The sequence below is a fragment of the Haliaeetus leucocephalus genome, unplaced genomic scaffold, assembly GCF_000737465.1.
Source record: "Haliaeetus leucocephalus isolate CR32 unplaced genomic scaffold, Haliaeetus_leucocephalus-4.0 Scaffold598, whole genome shotgun sequence".
Classification (NCBI taxonomy): Eukaryota; Metazoa; Chordata; class Aves; order Accipitriformes; family Accipitridae; genus Haliaeetus; species Haliaeetus leucocephalus.
Genome location: NW_010973034.1, coordinates 6,085,390 through 6,107,403, shown reverse-complemented (window position 1 = coordinate 6,107,403; position 22,014 = coordinate 6,085,390). Strand labels below are relative to the sequence as shown.

The 22,014-nt window shown below is 41.3% G+C and overlaps 1 protein-coding gene across 1 annotated transcript; it reads left to right on the top strand.

Annotated features, from left to right (window-relative positions):
- The first annotated feature begins 1,858 nt into the window (after positions 1-1,858).
- ATP6AP1L (ATPase, H+ transporting, lysosomal accessory protein 1-like) lies at positions 1,859-18,702 on the top strand. Its single transcript, XM_010578056.1, has 6 exons — positions 1,859-1,985; positions 9,536-9,597; positions 11,360-11,601; positions 15,778-15,828; positions 16,588-16,831; positions 18,064-18,702. The coding sequence occupies exons 1-6, from the start codon at positions 1,979-1,981 to the stop codon at positions 18,364-18,366; spliced, it is 909 nt and encodes a 302-aa protein (XP_010576358.1). The 5' UTR covers positions 1,859-1,978; the 3' UTR covers positions 18,367-18,702.
- The last annotated feature ends 3,312 nt before the right edge of the window (positions 18,703-22,014 follow it).

Here is a 22,014-nt window from a genome sequence, read left to right as displayed (position 1 = left end):
CCAAAAACCCCCCCTCTCCCCCCCCCCCCCCCCCCCCCCCCAGTTATTTAGGAGGTGCTATGGGTCAGGAGTACTGAAACATTTAACAGGCTAGTGACATTAGTGGCTTCACATTTTTTAGAAGACTGTGTGACACTTCTGCCTCTTCCTAGGGCTGCTTAAAATTTTCAGCTGAGCCATGTCTCTGTACTGGTGTAATTATTCTAAGTTTAGCATCATACATTTCTGGTGCTTCACAGAAAATTTAGAGATTATTTTCAATGGGTACTTGTTTATCACTAGGTTCCCTTATCTCTTTTTTTAAGCTGGGATTCTCACATAAGTATCTAGATTCCTCCTTAAATTGGATAGAAGCAGTACTACTGAGGACAAGCTGTTGAGAGATTTTTAAGATTAGCAAATACTCTCTGTATCACTGAAGGAGAAATGAATTAAGATGGTAAATCCTTTTTAATAGTTATGATGCTAAAGCCCCTATCTTTATCTTACATCTGGAATGCAACAGACAGGAGCTCTTAATCAGTGAAGTAGGTCTTAACTGTGTGATCGCATCAGCAGCTAGCTGATGTCAGCTGCCAAGCAAGAAAGCAGTGGGTGGGTGTGGGCTATGCATGTACATAGATAGGTATATACATACATGAGTACACATAGCTGTTAGCAGGAGCAGGTTGTGATTACTTGCTCTCTGCTATTTAGGTGGAGAAGGGTGCAGTGTGATGAAACGTCAGCTAAGTGCTGGTCCGAGCTTCCTTTTGAGGGTGAGCTGCCCACGCTGAAATTGGGTTCCAAGAACCCATTTCTGCCTGGGCCCCAGCGTTCCCTCCAGGCTGGTCACAGATCCGTGGCTGTGTTCATGATGGTGGCCAGACTGCACATGAGCGTGCTGCAGAGCACTGTCGTTGCACCTGGTCCACCAGTAAGTATCCTGATTTCAGCTTTCCTGGTCCTGTGTAGACCCTTTGAATGCAAGCTGCAGACAGTGAGCAATGTGTGGAGAGCGGGGTCATGGGGTTTGAGGAGTCAGCTCATGTGCCTTGCCCTCTTCTTTGCCATCAGGAGCAGAGCTGACGTATATTTTGAGAAAGGTGATGAGGACAGAGGGTCTGCAGTGCCTGTGACCCACGTATCTTTTGAGAATGACCCATCCCAGAAGCAACGTGCCGCATTCACAGTGATGTCTATGCACCTTGGTGTCTTGGTCTGACAGTCTGGAAACAGAGGCACTGTAATTCTGTGGGCACTTAACAACTGTGGTCTTGCTTAGAGTTATCTGTAAGGATAAAAACAATTGAGCTGGAAAGCTGGACATGCACAAACTAAATTAGTGCTGAAGAAAGGAAACCAATTCCAAATACTTGACTTCTAAGCTTGCTACATCTGCTTTCACATCTGTCAAATGGGGATAATACTATTACTCTGAAGGTATTGTAAGACTTCAAAATACATGTAATTCTTTCTCTGGTTATCACACGGAAGGAGAAATTTCAGAGCTGTTTGGAAACAGCACCTCCACCTTTCTTTAAGGTTAGGATTGAGTACAGATAAGAAATGCTCTTCAGTGTGATTTTGGAGCCTGGAGAGACCATCGGATTTTCTTTCTTTTTTCCTTAGCAAACAGCTCACATCCTGGTACAATTTCACCAGAATGTGTAATCTTTAATTCACAGGGAAGCTGGAATCCGCCAGCAGTAGGTGTCCACCGTCAGAATAAATCTGAGCACACGAAGAATTTCTCCCGTGGGTACCGGTGCAGTGATGGAGTGGCAAATCCCCACCCCAATTGGCTGGATCTGCTGCTCGTCACACTACCAGGCAGAGCGCGGGTGCCCGGCTGCCCACTGGACCAGAGGAGCAGATGTGCTGGGTGTGGAGGGACTGGCTCTCTTCTCAATGGAAAGAAACGCTGCACTTAGGTTCCTGCTGCTTTTTTTGTATGTGGGATTCGCAGTGTCTGCGGAGCAAATGATTGCGACAGTGGATGGCAGGTCAGTAGCTGAGTGTGTATCCACAAACTCTGTTGGTGGAGTTCAGTGCGTGTTTTAAATGTTGTAGTTTGGTCATCTGTGCTGTGTGGAAGTGGGTTCGATTGCAGTTTAGAATGTCAGGACATGGTTTTAATTTTCTTTGCAGGTTTGAAAACAGCTGGGGCTAATACAGAAATGAATTATTTTGAAGCATACAGTGCATTAAAAATGTAACTTTAAAGGGATTTTATAAACAGTTCTAGAAATGGGCATCTGTCTTACATTTCATTACATTTTAATGACTCTCACACTGATTTTCCCTGGTCTGTGTAAAAACGGAGTTCTAAATAGAATAACAGCAAGGATGTGAAAACTACTCCAAGAAACATAGGTGCTAAAATATTCTACTTGTGTAGAATAAATATTTGAAGCATGAATTCAATATTGCAAAAAAGTATTAAACTTATGAAATTACTAGAGATTTGGATTTATCATTGTTTATAGTGCCATTTCATTCTGTAATGAAATGTAAATAGGAAGCCCAAATGATAGCAAGGGAAAGAGAGGACTTTCTAGAGCCAAGCATTACAAAAGTGTAAACAGCCTAAATTGTATTAGTTGAATCATGCCCCGAAGTCACTAAAAACACACAGATCAAATATGCTGATGAAGGTTACAGCTGGCAGTAAAATCTGTGCATTTAAGGCAAGAAGGACATGTGGTGATTTGCTTAAGCTTGTATTAAGAGATCTGGTAGTCAGTTACCGATAAATACTACAATATGTTTTCATTTAAATAGCTTACTTGCTGTTCTCCTCTGCCAGTTTTCAGATTCGATGGTGGCTTTTTAGTAAAATTGCACTTTTTTGCAATCAGATCAAAATCTGAGAGAGAGCAGGCAGTGAAGCATTACATGAACTTTATTACAGTAAATATTTAAAGAAATGAAGTTGTGATCCTGATGCCAGTGAATTGAATGGGGATTTTGCCTTTGCATTCAGTGGAGGTGGGATCATGCCTGCACAGTGGTAATCTGCTGGAAGTTCTATCAGCTCAGTTTCTTTTTTAATATTAAAAATGAAAGCTTGAGTATCTTGCAGTTCTGATCCAGTTCTTATCAGACATCAATTAAAGTGCAGATGAAACCCCAGTACTCAGTACACTGTAAAATAATTATGTAAATCTGTCTCCCTGTGTCACATCACATGAGGCTACCAAAATATGACACAGAATACTTAAAATTTAAAAACTATAGGAGTCATGGGCTTTGTAGATATTTCTTAATGATGGAACTTAAATAGATAAATTTCAAATTTAATAACTTTTTTTGTTAGAATGTTTCTTAGAAGGAACTGGCTTTTGCCCTGAATCTGGGCTCCCAGGCTTACACATTTATAATTTTAATAACTTCATTGAAATTACTTATGACCAATATCCCTAGGACTACAACCAGTTCATTGCTACCAGGCTCTCAAGCAAGCATTCATCACCTTTCATCATAACTTTGTTTTTAGTTCGTTTGAATGTCCATGTGTTATTTTCCAATTAAATGCTTCACAAATTAATTGAAAGTAGTTCAGCAGCCAGGGGGAGGTAGTCTGCAGGTGGACAATTTTAGTATTAGAGTGTGTGCTGGTTTTGACTGGGATAGAGTTTATTTTCTTTATAGTAGCTAGTATGGGGCTACATTTTGGATTGGTGCTGAAAACAGTGTTGATAATTCAGGGATATTTTCATTATTGCTGATCAGTGCTTGCACAGAGTCTAGGCCTTTTCTGCCTCTCACCCCACCCCACCAGCGAGTAGGCTGGGGGTGCACAAGAAATTGGGAAGGGACACAGCCGGGACAGCTGACCCCAACTGACCAAAGGGATATTCCAGACCATATGATGTCATGCTCAGCATATACAGCTGGGGGAGGAAGAAGGATGGGGGGGATGTTTGGAGTGACGGTGTTTGTCTTCCCAAGTAACCGTTAGGCGTGATGGATCCCTGCTTTCCTGGAGATGGCTGAACACCTGCCTGCCGATGGGAAGTGGTGAATGAACATCTTGTTTTGCTTTGCTTTTGCATGCGTGGCTTTTGCTTTACCTATTAAACTGTCTTTATCCCAGCCCATGAGTTTTCTCACTTTTACTCTTCTGATTCTTCCCCCCCATCCCACTGGGGGGAGTGAGTGAGTGGCTGCGTGGTGCTTGGTTGCTGGCTGGGGTTAAACTACGACAAAGCGGTAATTCTGGAGTAATTGCAATACTGCAGCAGAGTACATTTTTGCCATCTGATGCAGTTTGTCAGAGCAGCAGTATGAAGAGTAAAAGACAGTGTGAATATGTCTTCCTTTAACTTGATGGTATGAAAACTGTCTATGGCCTCTACACTCGTTCACTGTTGAGTGCCAGGCTTATTCATGTGGCTCGTTTGAGTGGACAAAAGACTGCTCACGTGAAAGTCTTCAAGGGCTGGAGTCTATGTGAGCTTTTTCAGAGAAACAAGCCAGACTTGGTTATCTTATGTAGATGGATAATGTCATCTGATAAGAAGGAATTTACACTTCTTTATACTTATAATCTTATTTAATTGGGTTTTACATAGTGATTAGTCATCCCAGTGCTTTGTATTAGGGCTAATCCAATTTCGTGTGGGTTCCTGACATACTTGGTGTGGTAAATTCAACATACAACATACATGTCTGGGTGTATCTGGGCTAGTTATTTATGAATCGGTAAGGAAAAATATTAGTCATCAAAACATATACCATGTGTGCAACTGAATTTGAAGTTTTAGGGTAGAGTGGCTTAAAAAAATGATAAATTTAAAAGTCTAGTCTCTAATTCAGATTGCTAGAAATGATTTGCTGTCACTGATTTGCAGGTCTAGCCACTATTTGCTGATAGTTTTGCAGGCAGTGGAGAAGAAGGCTCTAGTGCTAGCTAGTTTCCTGTCTCTCATACATGCAATGAATATTTTTATATACAGAAGGTAATACATATTTTTAATATGTTACTATTTTCCCATTTTTTTCTTTCCATGTTTTTATTCTATGAATCATGCTCCAGCTGAGAGCAAAAGGGCCTCTCTGCCAGAGATCGCCTGTGAATTCTCCAGCTTGCCTTTGATTGGGAAGGCTGCTGATTTGACAGCAGGATGGCTATTGAAGGCCACCCGTTCCTGTCACAGTTCACACACTTCTGTGACACCTCAGAGTTATGAGTATCAAAGGCAGCTGACAAACACGATAACATCAACATCAACTTGTGCTTGCTCAGAAACCAGGAGGCGATCCTTCCCTTATGCCACTGATTGACTGACTGTGCCACAGTGATCTGGCTTCAGTAAGAAAGAGCAAAGACTGCAAGCCTTGCCATGATCGACTTCCCTTGCCTTTCTCTAACAGGGCTGCATGCATGGTGCAGGAGGAAAGGAGGCAGCCGGCACTGCTAATAAACAGAGTAACTAACAGGAGTACCTAGGAGCAGTTACTTCGCTTGCGTGCCTCCGCCTGCCTTCCCTGTGTGCCTGCCATGTGGCTGATCATCAGTACTTGTCATACTGTGGTACTTAGCAGTGGTTCCCGGGTCATCCTCTCCACTGCATTCCTCATCAAAGCATGAATATTTCATTAGCTGTGCACATTCATCTATATTTGAGTATCTTCATGCTGAAAAGAGAAACTTGACATCTCTTTTGGAGCAGCATGGCTGCGCGTTGCTGTGCTTTTACATGTGATGTAGAGGGGTCAAACTGCATCGTCACGAGCTCCCAATGTGTGCCTGCGGACTGCGTGCAGGCCAGTTATGACTGTTCTGGTCAGGACGTAGCCCCACAGGGCCATTCACAATGAGTTATGCCTCATATATTCATTGTATGCTCTCCTCAAGGCTTGATGTTACCTATCAATTAGCATTCCTCAAGGTGATTTAATTGGCATGACCATGGTATTAGCCTTATCCCAGATGGGAAGCTAAGTAATGATTTTTATTTTTTTTAATTGACAATCATGAAGAAAAAATAACCCTTCCTCTTCCCAGAACAGCATAAAAACCTTTCAAATCCAGTGAGGGAATGAAATGAATTGACAATTTTACACAAGTCTCCTCTCATCCCAGTATTTTAGTCTGCACACTACAGCCTTGTGATTTCCAAACTGGAGTAGTGGGCTATGAGCTTTTGATTTATGATATAGGGAGGAGCTAAAAGTGGAACTAAACATAACTAAATATGTATAGGTACAACTAAATATAACTGAAGTTAGTATAACTAAATAAATTACATTAATTTCCTTCTGGTGTGCCTCAATTTTGTAGCTATTATAATGAAAAAATGACCCCAAATTGCCTTTTCCAGCCTGAAGGCACAATCTGTTATGGAGGAAGACTAGAAGAGAAAAATAAGGCTGCATCAAATCACAAAACCCATGTCCTAATTGTTAAACGACCTAAGAGAGAGTTGTGCCTGGAAAAGAAAACAAGGTTTGGTCCACTTTAGCTATGTCATTTGTTACCTATCTGTCAAAATGAGGATTATTTCCACCCATCTCTGAAGGCTGCATGCTGCTGGCATGGGACCTTTGAGTGGCTTGGAGACCTCAGCCCAGCACTAACCCTGGCACCCAAAGGGCAGTGGGAGAAAGTGGGACCCACTTTGGAAGTGCACAGCCTCCTTGAAGTCACTGGGATTTAACAGCTACAACTGAGGAGAAAGTTGGTCCCACTATATGTGAATAAAGCTGCCAGACTGATTTTAAACGGTGGTACCTACATTGAACTTTTTTGAATGTAAGATCTTTTTAAGGTTCTTTCAGCTCAGATCACAGTCACTGCTGCGGTGCTGCAGAGCCTAGCTGTCTTTTTGTGCTGTGTTATGTTTTCTCTCGACTGTCTTCTGCTTTATTGCCCTGGTTGCTGAAGGGACTGAGCAGCCTGCCCGATGGTCTAGAGCAAACCTACTCATCAGACCTGGTGTTTGGCAGCAAAGCGACAAGCTGGAATACAGACTCCGCTTCACTTTTGTCTGTTTTGCCTTCTGGGTTTGAGCAGTTTGCAAGGGTACACAAGAGATCTGTTTGTGGCAGCACAGAGCATGCCTGCGAAAGGACGTTCTCGCTGGAGAGACACTGATCAGAAGAAAGAGCCTGCTGCCCTCCTGAACCTCGAGTGTAAACAAGACATTGTATGTGAAATCTGGGCTTTGCTGAAGCTGGTAACATTGCATGGGTTTCAGGCAAGCCAGGTTCAGTGTGATCAAACTCCCTGACTGCCAGAGCCGCAAGGGCATGGCAGCAAGCAGGGCAGGCTCTAAGCCATCCCACATTTCTCCTTCGGTGGCGCTACATTGTTCGGACTCACATCTGCCATTAAGGATGCCGTGATGGAAATTAGGTTGGGATCACTCCTGCAGTACATGCTAGTGGGTAACAAGATCCCCCTGCCCAGGGAGTCCATTGGGGAGTGGGTTCACCCAGCTGTTCAAGGGCTCCGCAGTGAGGCCAGGGCTTGACTCTGCAGTTCAAATACCTTATGGTTCAATTTGCACAGATACTGAAAACTGCTTTTATTCCTAGTCCTTATATGCTGATCTTTGTGTATATCTTTTTAAGTATTTTGCTTCTGTGGTGTGTTGGAAAGGCGGCAAGAAACAAGGCAAGAAAAGAAGTTGGAAGTGTATTTCCACGTGAAGTGGCTGTGGGGCAGGTCTGTCCCCACCTTCGCTTGTGGCCTGGCAGGCACTGTGTGGGCAGAAGTAGGGCAGGGTGTACAGAGTCTCCATGGGACGATACTCAGCTGTGAGTGCGGGAGTGCCCTTGTGTTCACCTGCTAGGGAATGCTGATGGCGGACTGGAGAAGTAGACATGTGTCATCAGATCAGTAGATCAATCCAGTGTAGGGGCTGCAGGTCTCAAGGAAGCTGCTGTGGTGTGGAGGGGGCAGGAAGGTCTTCCTGTGACTCAAGGAATAGAGTCTGGTCTTAAGGGAGAGCCTGGTTTCTTGGACTTTGATCTTGTAGGTCTTTCGGTGATGTATGTGAATCTACTGGGCTTGATTCTCTAGTTCAGGAAAGCAGATCATACTTACACCAGCTGAAGACTTATCTCTAAATTATACCAAAGAAGAAAATCAAAGGCTGAAAATTCCTTGAGCCTGGTAGTTGTCACTTGAAATGTGCTTCACTTGCGCCCTACCTTGCAGCTGACTTCCATGGGATTTGGCATTGCTTGGAACAATTCAGGAGCTGTCTTTAGATGGCCGTAAATCTGGACTTAAGGCATACTAGCCCAGTGCATTTGCTCTATCCTGGAGGAATTCAATGTGTTGCTTCTGATCCTCACTGGGGACTGAGGACAGTGCAGCACTATCCTTGTGCTCCTCTGCTTGTGGGCTGGAACTGGTTCAGTCTCTAACCCAAAAGTGATGTCCCATGGAAAGGGACAAGAGTGGTAATGAAGCTTTTAGTCAATAGGGTAAGGATATGGGAATGCCTGGCGGGGCTGATCCATCTGAGGCATCTCTGAAAAGGCATATTTAATCTGGGTACACTGGCTTTGGGATTAATTTGCCCTGTTCCTGTGACATTAACCAGCCAAGGATCTGAGTTACATTTTGAATGTTTTATTGAACAAAGCAGGAGCAGGAGTTCTCCCCAGTAAACTTGCTGCACACTTTAAATCCAGATGCTGTACAGTAAATATTTTCTCCTCTCTTCTAGTTCACCTGCGTTTTCAGATCAAGATTCTCTGCAAAAAAATGGTAAGGCTTTTTTTTTTTTTTCCCAGTGGCCTGAATGCCTGGATACTGCCTCTGTTAGTGCGGCTGTAAAAGATCTTCATTGCCAGCTGTTGCTTCTGTTGGCATTAGTGACTCTTCTGTCAAATGTTTTGTTAAAATATATCCCTCTTTAACAAATACCCTTTAAAGGATTTGCCTGGTTAATCATTTACTGACTGACTCTGGGATGCAGTGAGAATGTGGAAGAAGGAAGTATTCGCGCTTTTTTTTTTTTTTAACCAAATGAAAACAGAGCTAAATGTTTGAAGGATGGAGCTGTGAGAGTGTCCATGAAATGATCTGTCACTTGTGAAACTTCACTCTCCCTGGCAAGCAGTTGGGCCATCAGGTTATTTGTCACAGCTTCCTATCTCTGGCCAGTTCAGGAAAAGAAATTCCCACCCATAGTTAACATGCTTTTGCCATGCAATTCAACACACACCCTTTGACAATGGAGTTTGCTGTATGAAGAAAGAAGAAGCTTTTGCTAAGTGTGTTTGGGATGATTAAATACATGTATAGGTGGAATGTGGTCATTTTGGGGCACTGGAGTTCTTCCCAGTAAGGGTGGCAAGATGTTCAATGAAAAGAAGAGGAACCTTGTATGAGTAAGGTAAAATAAACTACAAAATGCATGTATTGAATGCAATATTTGCACCAAGCCAAATACTTTACAAAACAAAATCAGGTATTCTGAAATAAACATTTTGTGCAGGGATAATTATTGTTTGCATAAGAACATGCAAGATTATGCTTTTATAAATGATTGGATGTTTTCTTTGTAGGCTAATAACACACTTTCTTCTGCAGGTCGACGTTATGATGGTGGTGTGAAGCCAAAATTTAATGTAAGTCAAGTAGCAGTTACACAGGTGATGTTTGAAGGACTGGATCTGTAAAGTTTTTTCATAGCACATTTAGATCTCTTAATTTGCATTATTGAATTAAATAGTACATTGTTTATAAGAAATAGCCAACAAAACTGTCTAAATCACTGTGATGTGGTACTGATTCACTACCCGCTGTACAAGATAACTTCTGCTTTTCTGAGAAGTGAGGTGATGAGACTTCAGTTGCCATTGCTGGTGTTGACTCACAGTGGGTTTGGGCACAGGGTCTTACTGAAAGAATCACACCCTATCATCCATATTCCGTACAATGCCATTTGACTGCTGCGGCCAGTATTTTGCTTATATCACTTGATACTGAAAGAATAGCTGAAGCAAAACTGCTGATTGTTTAAATTTAGTGGGAGTTTTTCCTGAGTCCAGCCCATAGGTCTTGTTGAAAACTGAGCATAAAAGACTTCCTTACCAAAAAACATGCAAGTAATGTAATCTAATGTAACTAATCTGTTGATTAAATCTCTCTCGTCTGTACTTCCGAGAAGACAGCCTTATCATTTATACAAATGACAGTCATGGTCAATGTTTCTTGCTGGCTGTTGCATAATGTTTTCTGACCATGATCTTACCTTGCTTTCAGCTTGTTGCTGTGAGTACTTACTAATTTTAATCCTAAAGCAGTCTTGTGCCATATGTAAGGTCAAGTATCAAAAGGGGTCTTTCACGGTCTGAGCTGGGAGACGTGATTCACTAATCTGAACAGCAAAAAAAAATCTCTCTTTAAGCCAAGACAAAGCTTTGGGCTTAACCATGTCCCTTCTGGAGCCTGGTAAGATGCTGTTTGTCTCTGGGATTCAGAATACCTCTCTTGTTTGTATGTGTTTTGAACTTGCTTAATCATATCACGTGCAAAACAGCCATGCAGACATTGTATATGTTATCATATTCAGATAGGACATATGTGTAGATGGAAAAGAGCTGATGTCTGGTAATTTTAGTCTGAAATATGGAAATTACAGTTAAATTTTGAAGTCCTGAGCCCTAAATCACTGTCTCAAATTATATTGCCTGACAGCCAAATTGTCCTCCATTTGCTATGAAATTTGGCTTCGAAGGATAGCATTTTTCTAATGTCTACAGATGGCATGGAAGCTACAGTCCCCGGGTTTTAATCTTGCCAGCGACTGATTTTGTAAAGGCAGTGATCCATACCTGAGCCATCCTGTTCTGCAGCAGGCATTTTCCTGATTTTAAAGCCATCAGGAGCCAAACTGTCTGCAGGTAGATGTAGACTTGGACATTTCTTTCACCTGGACAGCTGCCTAGTGTGCTTTCAGCATGGTAGGCTGTCCCTAGCCCCAGCTGAATCCTCTTTAGTGTGTTGAAGTAATTCTTACAGGTGTCCTGGAGACTATTCTGCTGGGGTGAGCACCTTGTGATTCTAGCGCTGCTTCAGCTTTCTATATTGGGCAGCTCCACAGTGTGCTGAGGTGAGATGGGAGCATGCTGAGAATGTGGTTTGCCCCAGTGATACTACCCTAGTAGAGTAAGTACAACTTATATTGGCTCTCTGGCCAGTTGTTCTGGAGCTAGAGGTCTGTATGGTGCCATTCCCATGGTGGGAAGGGTTAGCCAGAGATTTCTCTGCTTCCTCAGTTCAGTACTGCTGCAGCTGAGAACTGGCTTCACAGATGCCCTCCAAAGTGCTGGCCTCATTTATTCTGGTAGGATGGAAAGTAACTCCTGAAATACACATCTTCTGATACTGATCTTTTATGTGGTCAATCAGGTTGTCAGCTACAACTTCAGCAGGAAAGGACAGTGGGAAAGAGCATCCTGGAGGCCGTTCACCCACAGCCACTACAGCCCTCTCAATGTCACAGTTAATGGCATCCCCTGCATTCTGTTCTGGGCCAAGAGGATCATGATTAAGTTTGAAAACCACACGCAACTGGATTTGACGGAGAAGACATTTGGTGTCCATGCAACAGTGGATGTTGGAGATTCAAACTGCAGTGAAGACAATGCAATGTAAGGTGGCATTGTACTCTGCCAAGGGAACTAGTACCAGATCTAGTAAATACATACTGAAGGAAACAGAACTTGTATTATGTGGTGTAAGTGCCCCAGGGACAAGCTCCTTCCTATAATGTCCTGATATTGCAGGCAGCAGGGCAGCATGGATTATATACTTACAGACCAGTCTTTCATAGGGCACATAGATGTACATAGCTGTCTTCATCTCTTGCAGTAGTGTAGTCAATCCTTGTGGCCAGCCAGTTTTGCTCTTACTGCCTATGAGGCTGAAGCTGTTGATCTTTTTAGCCTCGAGCTGTTTTACATAGCCACTTGGGAGATTGAATAGTGGATCCTATGCTGAATATAGGGGCTTAGGAGCTAGCTGTGCATCACTACTTATCCCTTCACAGGATGTGTGCCAGCAGTAATGTAAACCATTGGTACAAGATGCAGATGTGTATTTAGAAACAGGTAGCCCCAAGTCCCAGGATGTGATCTGTGAGTTGCTGAAGCCAAAGAGCAAATTCGCTACAGGTTTGCATGTGACCTGAAGAGTCTCCGAGAACCTGAACTCTACATCCCAGTCTGTCATGAATTTCTTCAGCGTGAACAGGATTTAGCAGCTTTGCTCTTGCTGAACCTGAGTAAGAGCTATACATTAACCTAACTGCATCCAAAATCCTTCAATCCCATGGCTATACTAGAAAGGCATGTAGGTTTTTTTATTTCCTTTGTCATGTACCTGACCACTTCTCTCCCTCCATGCTGACTGGCTTCATGTCTAATACCAGGTCATTGATTTCCACTCTGGTAGTCAAGAGTCTAAAAATTAGGAGGTGGATACCTAACAGGGCATGTGCTGAACATGGGCACTGAGTCTACCCCATAAACTGTGTTTAAATCTGTAATGACACACAACAATAAAAATAACATGACCAAAACCAGCAGTTTCAGTTAGGTCCTATACAACATTTCACCTGTATATCTAAAGACGTTTCCACAAAAAGTAGGTGTTAACTCTTTCTGATTATACATCTGTGAAAGATAATCCAAGGTGCACAGAAATTTCAGTGAGGTTACAAGAAAACTGAAATTATAATTGAAAAAGAAGCCAGGTTTTCTGCCTGTGGTATAGTATTCAGCAAGACAGTCTGAATTTTACAACATCAGCATGTGAGCTAATCCAGCACTATGATTTGACAGGCAGAAGAAGAGAATGGAATAATATTATTTTGAAAATAAAAAGTAATAACTAAACAAACATTCCTTCTTCTCCTCTGGTCTGCAATTCAGAAATAATCTTAGTCTTATTAGCAATGATTGTAACCTTATAGAAAATGTACTCATGCAAAAGTAACGATTTCAAAATACAAAGTGTAGTTTTACAGTTTTTCATAAGGCTTGAAAAATCAGAAAGACAGTGCAGTGGTGGACTGCAAACTCCTACTGGAGCTGCTGTTTGGAGACTGTTAGGTTTGAGCAGGCTACTCTGCCTACCTATCTGTCACAGGTACCTCTACAGTCTGGTTACAGTAGTGGATCCTTCATTCTGTAAATTGAGAGTTCTAAGAAATTAGTTGTCCTGGCTCTGGCTGGGGGAGATAATTCTCTAGTGTTTTGGGTCTGTGGTGAAAAGAGTGTTGATAACACACCAGTGTTTTGGCTCTTGGTGAGCAATGCTTGCACAGTGTCCAGGCTTTATCTGTTTGTCACTCTGCCCCTGCAGTGAGTAGGTTGAGATTGGCAAGAAGCTGGAAGGGGACAGTGCCTGGACAGCTGACTCGAGTTGGCCAAAGTTATATTCCCTGCCATATAATGTCATGCTCAGCAATAAAAACTAGGGTAGAGGAAGAAGTGGGTAGGGGTTGTGTCTTCCAGGGTGGCTGTTGCTCAGAGATTCACTGGGCATCGGTCTTCTCGTAGGAGATGGTCAGTGATTGCCCTTGCAAAACTTTGGTCTTTTTTTTCCCCTCTTCACTTATTAAACACTATCTTGACCCATGAGTTCTCTCTATTTTGCTCTTCCTATTCTCTCCCCTGTCCTGCTGTGGGGTGGGTGGCTCAGAGTGAGTGAGTGGCTGGATAGGTCTTAGTGGCTGGCTGGGGTCAACACACCACAGGGCTATATATTCTGCTTGATGCATTCTGTTGGAAGATATTTGGGAATTTATAGAACACATTATTCATTTAAAAAGCTGCAGGAAGAGTCAGGAAGCAGAACTACTCTACAGCATACCGTTGACATACCTTTTTATCAGTGTTTCACCATACCTGAGGTTTGATCTCAGAATCTGTGGGTGCAGTGCCATCTTATCTGCCATGTCTTCTGACCTTTGTCTTTGTTTCTCCCACGGTTTTCTGAGTAGCCTCGAACTATGGACACAGGTAAAGGCAGGCAGGACCTTCATGCTTAGTTTGAAGCGGAGGCTGGCTTTTTTTGCTGGCCTCGAGATGTATTGTGGCTACTGAGCCTTTTCTCCTCTGTTCTGTGGAGACAGAGGAGAAAATGCTACCCTTCCCCCATGGTTATGCTTTCTTGCATGTTCTATACTTTGCTTATTTGGGATACACTGAGAAATACTAGTCCCACTGACTACTGCCCTTTGAATGTGCTCCAGAATCCTAACCAGGAAAAGCCTGGCTTATTCTGAGCTCTTGCTAGGAGGGATTTGTCAGACTGCATGAGCAGATCTGTGGCATCTCTGCTAGACTGCAAGTATCAAGTCAGTAGAAACTGTATGTTTCAAGTATCCATTCATTGCCACTGACAGCCTCTAAGTACCGATCGAAGTCCCTATATGTAGAAATCATGCTCTGTGGATAGGAAAATGGATAATCTGGGCTCATGAGTCAGGATTAGACTCAGTGTAGTTGCCAAATGCAAGTCTTGGGTTAGATTTTCAGTCAACCTGCATTTGACTGTAGCAGAGAAGAAAGGGAAAAACTGGCTTGAATGTTGCTGTGTAATCTCAGGTTTAAGGACTGGCCTAGATTATGCCGGTTGATGGCTGAGTGCTCACATGATGCATTGCCCAGTTTTTCTCAACCCAGAAGAGTCCCTTAAACTTCTCCCTTCTCCAGCCTTCTTTATTAAGACAATACTCTGTTTTGGCTTAGGCCAACACAAAGTAGCTGGAGCCAGGAAAAAATATTTGACACCGAATACATATGCATTTGCTAGACAAATATAATAATCCAACCTGCAGGGTTTTTTATGCACCAACTTCTGGATCAGGCCACTGAACTGAATGGCATATTTGCCTGTGTCTAAACCTCAACTATCTATCATTTCCCTTTGTAATAAAGCAAGGGATAGGCTAGATTCAGTGTCCTTGCTTATGGGACCAGTGTTAGTCAAGGTACAAGAAGTCTAGACCTCATATGAAATCATAAGGCTAGCTGTTTTTTCTTCAGCTTTAGGTTCAGAAGTCTTTCAGGTGCTGCATGGTTTCACCATATTTTGTCTCTAACTTAGTTTGAAAATGTTATGTCAACACTGAGAATCTATTATGCAGGTTTTAAGAGGCAAAATATTATTGTTAAGCCAAAAAAATGTATGCCACTCAATCATGCAGTGCTACAATGCATTAATTCCAGAGGTGGTAGAAGGATGGTAGAGTATGCATTAGTTTACAATTAACCTGCTGCCTTACACTTTAGTAAACTCCAAGTGTCCATGCTTGCCGCAGATAAGCTTTGTAGAGCTACTCACAGTCAGTGCATTTATATTGCACTGATGATGCGGATGTGTGGAGTTTGAACTCAAATGTCATCTGCATTTGTTATGCTCTAGTATCTAAATAGATGAGAATAATGTGGCTGTTTACAATTTCTAATGACATACAGAAGTGATTCCTGTCTAAGATATCATGGCTTGAGAAGGAGAACACAGATCGAATTAACCTAATTGTCAACCAATGTTGGAAGCAGTGGGATTGAAGTGTGTTGACAGTTGAGCATGCAGTTCTGTTCTTTCTGGATAGTCTGGGCCTTGATCACATTAACAGCTGAACTACTGGATTTCACTGGAGGAAGATTTAATCCTTTCAGGTTTTTTTTCTACTGACTTCAAAGGTATACTGAGAAAAAGTCTTCATGTATATCTGTGCTTAATCCTTTGTGCTGCTTTTTTCTCTTAAGATTTCTGAAGTTTTTATCTAGCTTGATGTTACTTCCTTTTTGACCTAGGCTTTCTCTGAAGTTTGGTGACATTGGCAATCTAAAGGGACTTGTTATTAGGTAAGTTAATGTGATAAAGAAAATAGTAGATGTTTAAATAAAAGATAAAGATGATAAAATGTTACATGTTAATATCCATTATTATGCAGTTGGTTGTGCAATTTGTTTTGGGAGAATATATGTAAGCAAAAATAATGTGGTAGAACTGTTGGTTGTATAAGCAAGACACCTGCATTTAATAGGTCTGTCATTTTACAAACATCTGCCTTGCTTTATTAAGGCATTTCTTCTTCTATGTTGACTTTTCTGTTAACAAGAAAAGTTCGGGTCATCTCTTTTGAATAGAATCTTCCCATGTCTGAGATTTTTGCTAAACCTTGCTAATTAGCTACACTTGTCTGGGAATTTTGCCACAAGAACTGATAGTGAGGGCTCTTGAGGCATCAGACTGTGACCTACTTTATGTTTGCTTCTTGCAATCAAAGAAGACAACATTTCTTGATAAATAGTTTTCCGTATCTTGAATGGATGTACAATACCAATGTTGCACTTAGATTTTTCTCATTAATTTAGGAAAAATCCCTCACATTTCCTCTCACTGTGTGGGAGAGCAGCAAACTCCTTCAGCTGCAACAATGAAAAAACTCAAATCACTTTCCAGACTCAATAGAAGGAGCTAGAGCTCACACTGATATAAATGGGTGAAACTCTGGTAATACCAGTGTGTCTTCTAAGATGTTCAACATGTGAATTTAATAGTTACAACTCTTAGTTAGACTTGTTTGATTACTCATCTTTCTTCCCGTACAATATTTTCAGATTCCTATTAACAACCAGCTATTACCAGCTGTCTGTTCAGAACTGGTTCAGTTTACACAGACTACAACTTCTTTACAACCACTCCATACAAGCGACGTTTAATGCAACCAGAATATATGCACCGGCAAGTTACTCCTACCACTGTGAACATGTGAGCAGCTTGCAGAGATATGATGCACTCCTCATACCCAGCTCTGCAAATGATCTTTCAAAGCTTTGGGAAGTCACTTTTATTGATTTCCAGGTAATGTAATGGAATTAAGCCAAATGGATCCCAGAGGTAGACTGATTGGAAATTTTGCATTTCACTGCCAAGAAAGTATAATGACCTTCCATGCACAGTTTACAGGATCTCCATGGAACTTGAAATAGAAATTGAATAGAAATGAAGACTTCAATTATTATACTTATCTTCCTTTCAAAGCAAATGAAGGGCTGTATAGATTTTCTGTAGTATCTTGCCTGTCTTTCCCTTTAGAGTCGGGAGTGAATTTAACTTTCAGTGTTATATCTCTCTGAGCTGGGGTCTCAAACCCAGCATCAATAACAGCATCAGTCACCAAGTATGGGAGTCATCTCCCTTAACTTATGATGCCTAGTAATTTTAACCTTGTGCCCTAATTATAGTCACCCCAGTCTGCCTCTAAAGCCAGTGGATAATTCCTCTGACTCATCTTAAGTCCTTATTTTAGGATGAGATTAATCATCTTCTGAAAGTGCCTATTTTTCTGCATTTGACAATAAAGAAGCCTAAGATGACTGGACTAGGATGTCTTGTTTTAAGATACCTAGGTCATAGGGGTTGAAGAGCTGAAAAAGGGGATTGAGGCAAAAGTTAGTCCCCCTTTTCTCACCATGTGATAAATGCTCATGGAGCGATCTAGTGAAGCAGACAGTCAATTCCCTGAATGCCAGTGTGATAAACTCCATGTCAGAACTGAAGCCACAGGTAAAACTTATGGGTATTGGCCATAGTGGAATGCAACTTCATGTAGTTTAGCTGATGTGCTGCCATATACTGCACACTTGGATCTGGTAAGAAAAATCTAGTATTAGGATAGGCAGTTGAGAATATTTCCTTGTTTGTCATGTTGCAGTTTATGCAGTTTGAACCAGAGACTCTGGGGATTCTCAACAAATGATACTGGAAATACACTGTTAATTTGACAGGTACCACACTTACAATTAAATATGACTGGGCTATCAAGAGTGATCATAGAAGATTTTCTTTAAAACACAACTGCAGATCCTTTGGGCAGCAGAGTGCAGGGGATTAGAATAACTGGCAGTTTCTAGAAGACTGACCTGGATAAACTTGGAGTGTTGACTCCAGCTACCACTGATAGTTACAATTTTGCAGTAAGCAGATATTAAATTAAAAAATTCTTACTGGCATCAGGAGCTAATTCATGAAGTTGTTTGTAACCAAGACAGCAAATACTTTATTTAATATGAGCTCTTTTATTCTCTTTGTAGATTCAAGGTTTTAACATTCAAGAAGGACATTTTGCCTATGCAAAAGACTGTGCATCCTTTTTCTCTCCAGCAATACTTATGGGATTGGTTATGTCTCTGATTCTGCTGCTGGTTCTTGCCTATGCTCTTCATATGTTGATCCACCTGAAATCTCTTGACAGGCACTATGAATGCAAAGCTTCTCCTGCCTATTTTGCACAGATGAAAGACAATGGCATGGGGGAGGAGAAAGAGCCACTGAGAAGCAGTGGAAATGAGTCCTGTGAACTCAGAAACCAAGAGTTCTGCAAAATCTATATTTAGCAGTATGCATCTGTCTCAGTGAAACAAGTGGTATTTTCTTCTGCTGGCACTCCCGTATGTAGTTTGTGCCGATTTTTCACCAATTGACAAAAGGAAAAGTAGGTAACAGACTGTTTAGCCAGTTACTGTCTGTTATTTATTGATAACCATCTTAAAGATGCCTTGGGAAACAAGATGAGAGAAAAAAAAATCCCTTGTGAGTAATAGATTCCATGTGATGGGAGTTTATTCCTGTAGTACAAAACCAAAATGCATATCTTTTCAGCCAGCTTACCAAGTCCTGAAGACAGAGATAATCAGTAATGGAGCTTTTGAAATTAAATAAAGATACAAAAAATAGCAAAACAAACAAAAAAATATTTGCTTATTCTTTCAGTAGGCAAGATCCTTCCTGGTTTTGTATTTGCTTCAGCCACCTTGCTTTGTGTCCTGACAAAACAGCATCCATTCCTTTCTCAGTATATGTTTTCCTTTTATTTTCCAAATTACATCCTCTCCTCTTTGTCCTCATAAACTGCTTTTCTTCCTTTGGAGTCTTCAGAGACGTATAAGCTGTGTATTATGCACTACACTGATGAAATAGTGATGGCTTTGGTACAGCAGCATCTTGATACTTTTCTCTGTCTAAGCTGGAGGCTTACTGTAAGGATCTAGTGGGAGAACAGTAGACATCTGGTCAAAGGCTTACCCTTAACTTCCCGGCTCAACTCCATGCCAAAAGACGGATTATGAGCATTATACCCTGTAATTCTAGGTTAATTTCTTTTCTATCAAATCCCATCAGTCCTTCTTGGGAATTTTACCTGAATGGAGTTAGCCAGTGCTATAATTGAAAATATATATAAACAAAGTGGTGGAAGAAGCTGCTCAGCAGTGAAAAGGATACTGTGATATAATTTTCACTCCTCCTTCTGAGCGTTTAAGGTACTGTCTTCCCACTCATCCTTTCTTCTGTTAGAGTCAAAGTTTGGGAACTCCAAATTAGCCTGTAATTTGGCCCTGACTTCTAGCAAGGAAGAACATGGTAATGTACTAACTGTAGCGCTTTTAGGTCACAAGTAATACAAAACCCAGCACATTAGAAAATCTTCTGCAAAACCAGATTTAATAAACAAATGCCTTTTTTATTTTAGGTAATAGATCTAAGTAGTTGTTTGTGGTCTTTTTAAAATATACTGCAGTACTCTTTAAACACCTTGAGAGATGTTCAAAGATCTCCTGTTTATTAGCACTGATGACACACAGACTAGGTGTGGAGTCCAAACCAGTTAGTTAATTTAGGAAGGCACTTCAGAGGAAAAAGAAAAACAAACATCTTTGAGCCGTAACCAGACATAAGACACAAGCTTCTTGGGACTTGGCAAGGCTGCCCGCGGCCAGTTATTGCCAAGCTTTATCTGTTTTATAAAGAAAGGAAGCAAACATGAATGGCTGGGAACCTGAAAAAGGGTAAAATGAGAAAGTGCAAATAAAACCCACAGTATTCTACATGGAGCGGCAAAACACTTGCCGACTTGGTCCCCTCTGCTTACACAGAGTGATGACAGATGTTAGAAGGAGTTCAGGATGCCAGTGTTAAATAGGTGATGTTCCTCAAGAGTCTGGAGAGCGGTGGTGTTGTGCCTGGGGTTTGCTTAGCTGTCAGGCAATAAAAATCTGACGCTAATCAGTGATAGCCTGACTGTCAAAATTACTGTCATTCACTGGTGTAAAATACCCACTCTGCAGAGCTGTGCATGGTGGCTTTGGGCATGGCAGTGCTCTCTAAACCTCATGTTCTCTGAGGTTAGGAAGTGCGCTAGTTCCTCCTGCACAGCTCATTTAACCTTCTGGTTAACATCTGATGATGCTGTCAGTATAATTCTTACCTATAATTTCCTTGCATGTTTTATGTAGGCAATATTAGCACTGTTGATGTGAGAGGTTCTTATGAGACTGATAAATCAGGAATAAGGGACCTTCCCTCTAATCAAGTCCCTCATTCCTCATGTCCTTCTAAACCTCCTTCCCAAGCCGTTTTCTGACCCACATATGTTCCAGTTTTGAGGGTAAGATGATACCTGCTGGCTTTATGCTCGAGAGACTCAGCACTGCAGATCTCCAGCACATGTCAGCGCAGAATTTTTAGTGTGGAATTAAAAGATGGGTGGGGGCCTTTCAGCAGGAATGAGCTTGAGAGGTGAATTTACACCCCCTAATTACGAAGCAAACTTCACAACAAAAAAAGAATACAGATAAAAAAAAAAAAGAAAATTCCTCTACTTCTCTCAGCTTTTTGTAAAGCAGGACACAACTGGTATTACACTCAGGATCTCTTGAGTGGAGTAGTACAGTTAGGAGTTATCTTTTCTCTGCTGGGACTTTTCATGTCATGTTTTCTACTCTGCCAGGTATGCTCAGTATCATCACATATCTACTCAGGTGCCAGCAAGATTTAGAAAGGATAAATACACTAATTGAGTTAGACAGGAAATACAATGTTCAGTCATAGGACTGGAATTATGAGCCATGTATTTGTAAAGAGTTAATGATGCTTTAATGGAAAAGCAGCACCAGGAGAAAAAAATTGTCATTATTGCAGTTTCTGTCTCCTGGTGCCACATATAAAAGCAAGCACCCATCGTTGAAAAAGGCAAAATGTGGGTTTTTGCATTCCCGATAGGCTGTATTTTCTGTGAGCCAAACAATCCTTATCAAATGAACATTTTGGAACAAGAGAGGCATTCCATTGGTCTGGTCCTGAAACAAGAAAATTCAAGTTAAATTAATTGCTTCCTAGAAAAATAAGCTACATTGCCACCAACAGACTAATTAATGATACGCTTTTTTACATGGTCCACATTCTGCATAATCTTGTTGCTGCATGAGAACACAGCAGGCTTTTCAACAATCTATACGTTCATTCAAACAAAAGCCTTATAGCATCTTTTCAAAACTGATTTGCTGATTCTAATTCAGGGCCCCATCCACTCTCACTCAAAGTCAAAGGGAAGAGTCTCATTTCCTTTAAGTGAAACAGGGTTAATTTCACAGACTATGCAGGTCTCAGTGTGCAATGTTAACACTGAATTTAACAAATAAAAACATTTGTTTCTTATACATTTCAGCTGCTGTAGTTAAAATTTTATGTAATTTCCCCTTACCCCAGTATTAGGCAACTTCATACCTGCAGAAAGCTAGGATTTCAGGCAGTACATTAGGTATCATTGTTTGAACTGAAGTAGTGGACTATTGGCATAGTATTAGTTACAAATGCATAAGGAATAACCAAAACCAAGTTCACTGTGAAGACAGAGAGAAGAACCATGAGTCCACTAGCTGGTAAGTAACACCAAATTCCAGCAAGCCAGAAGAAACAGATTTCTTTCTTTCCTTGAGGTTTTTAAAATGGTGGCATTTCCCTCCCCTCCTTTGAACACTGATTCTTGCTATAACAACACTGGTATTTCTAGCAGAGGTGTTTTGTTGTTTTTTTTGTTTGTTTTTGTTTTTTTCCAACTGGGGACTTTAAAAAAGCTGGATGCAACCTTCAGTTTCAGAAACTGTCCCCAGGAGCACAGAAAGAAGTCCTGTTAGGGAAAACAGTAGCCTAGTACAAAGGGAAAAATTGCCACTTCAATACTAAAAAGCTATACTCAGACATGAGTA

Coding starts and splice junctions, on each gene's coding strand:
- ATP6AP1L (XM_010578056.1), top strand. Junction 9,598..11,359: donor GTCAAGTAGCAGTTACACAG/GTGATGTTTGAA, acceptor GTGGTCAATCAG/GTTGTCAGCTACAACTTCAG. Junction 15,829..16,587: donor CTAAAGGGACTTGTTATTAG/GTAAGTTAATGT, acceptor CAATATTTTCAG/ATTCCTATTAACAACCAGCT.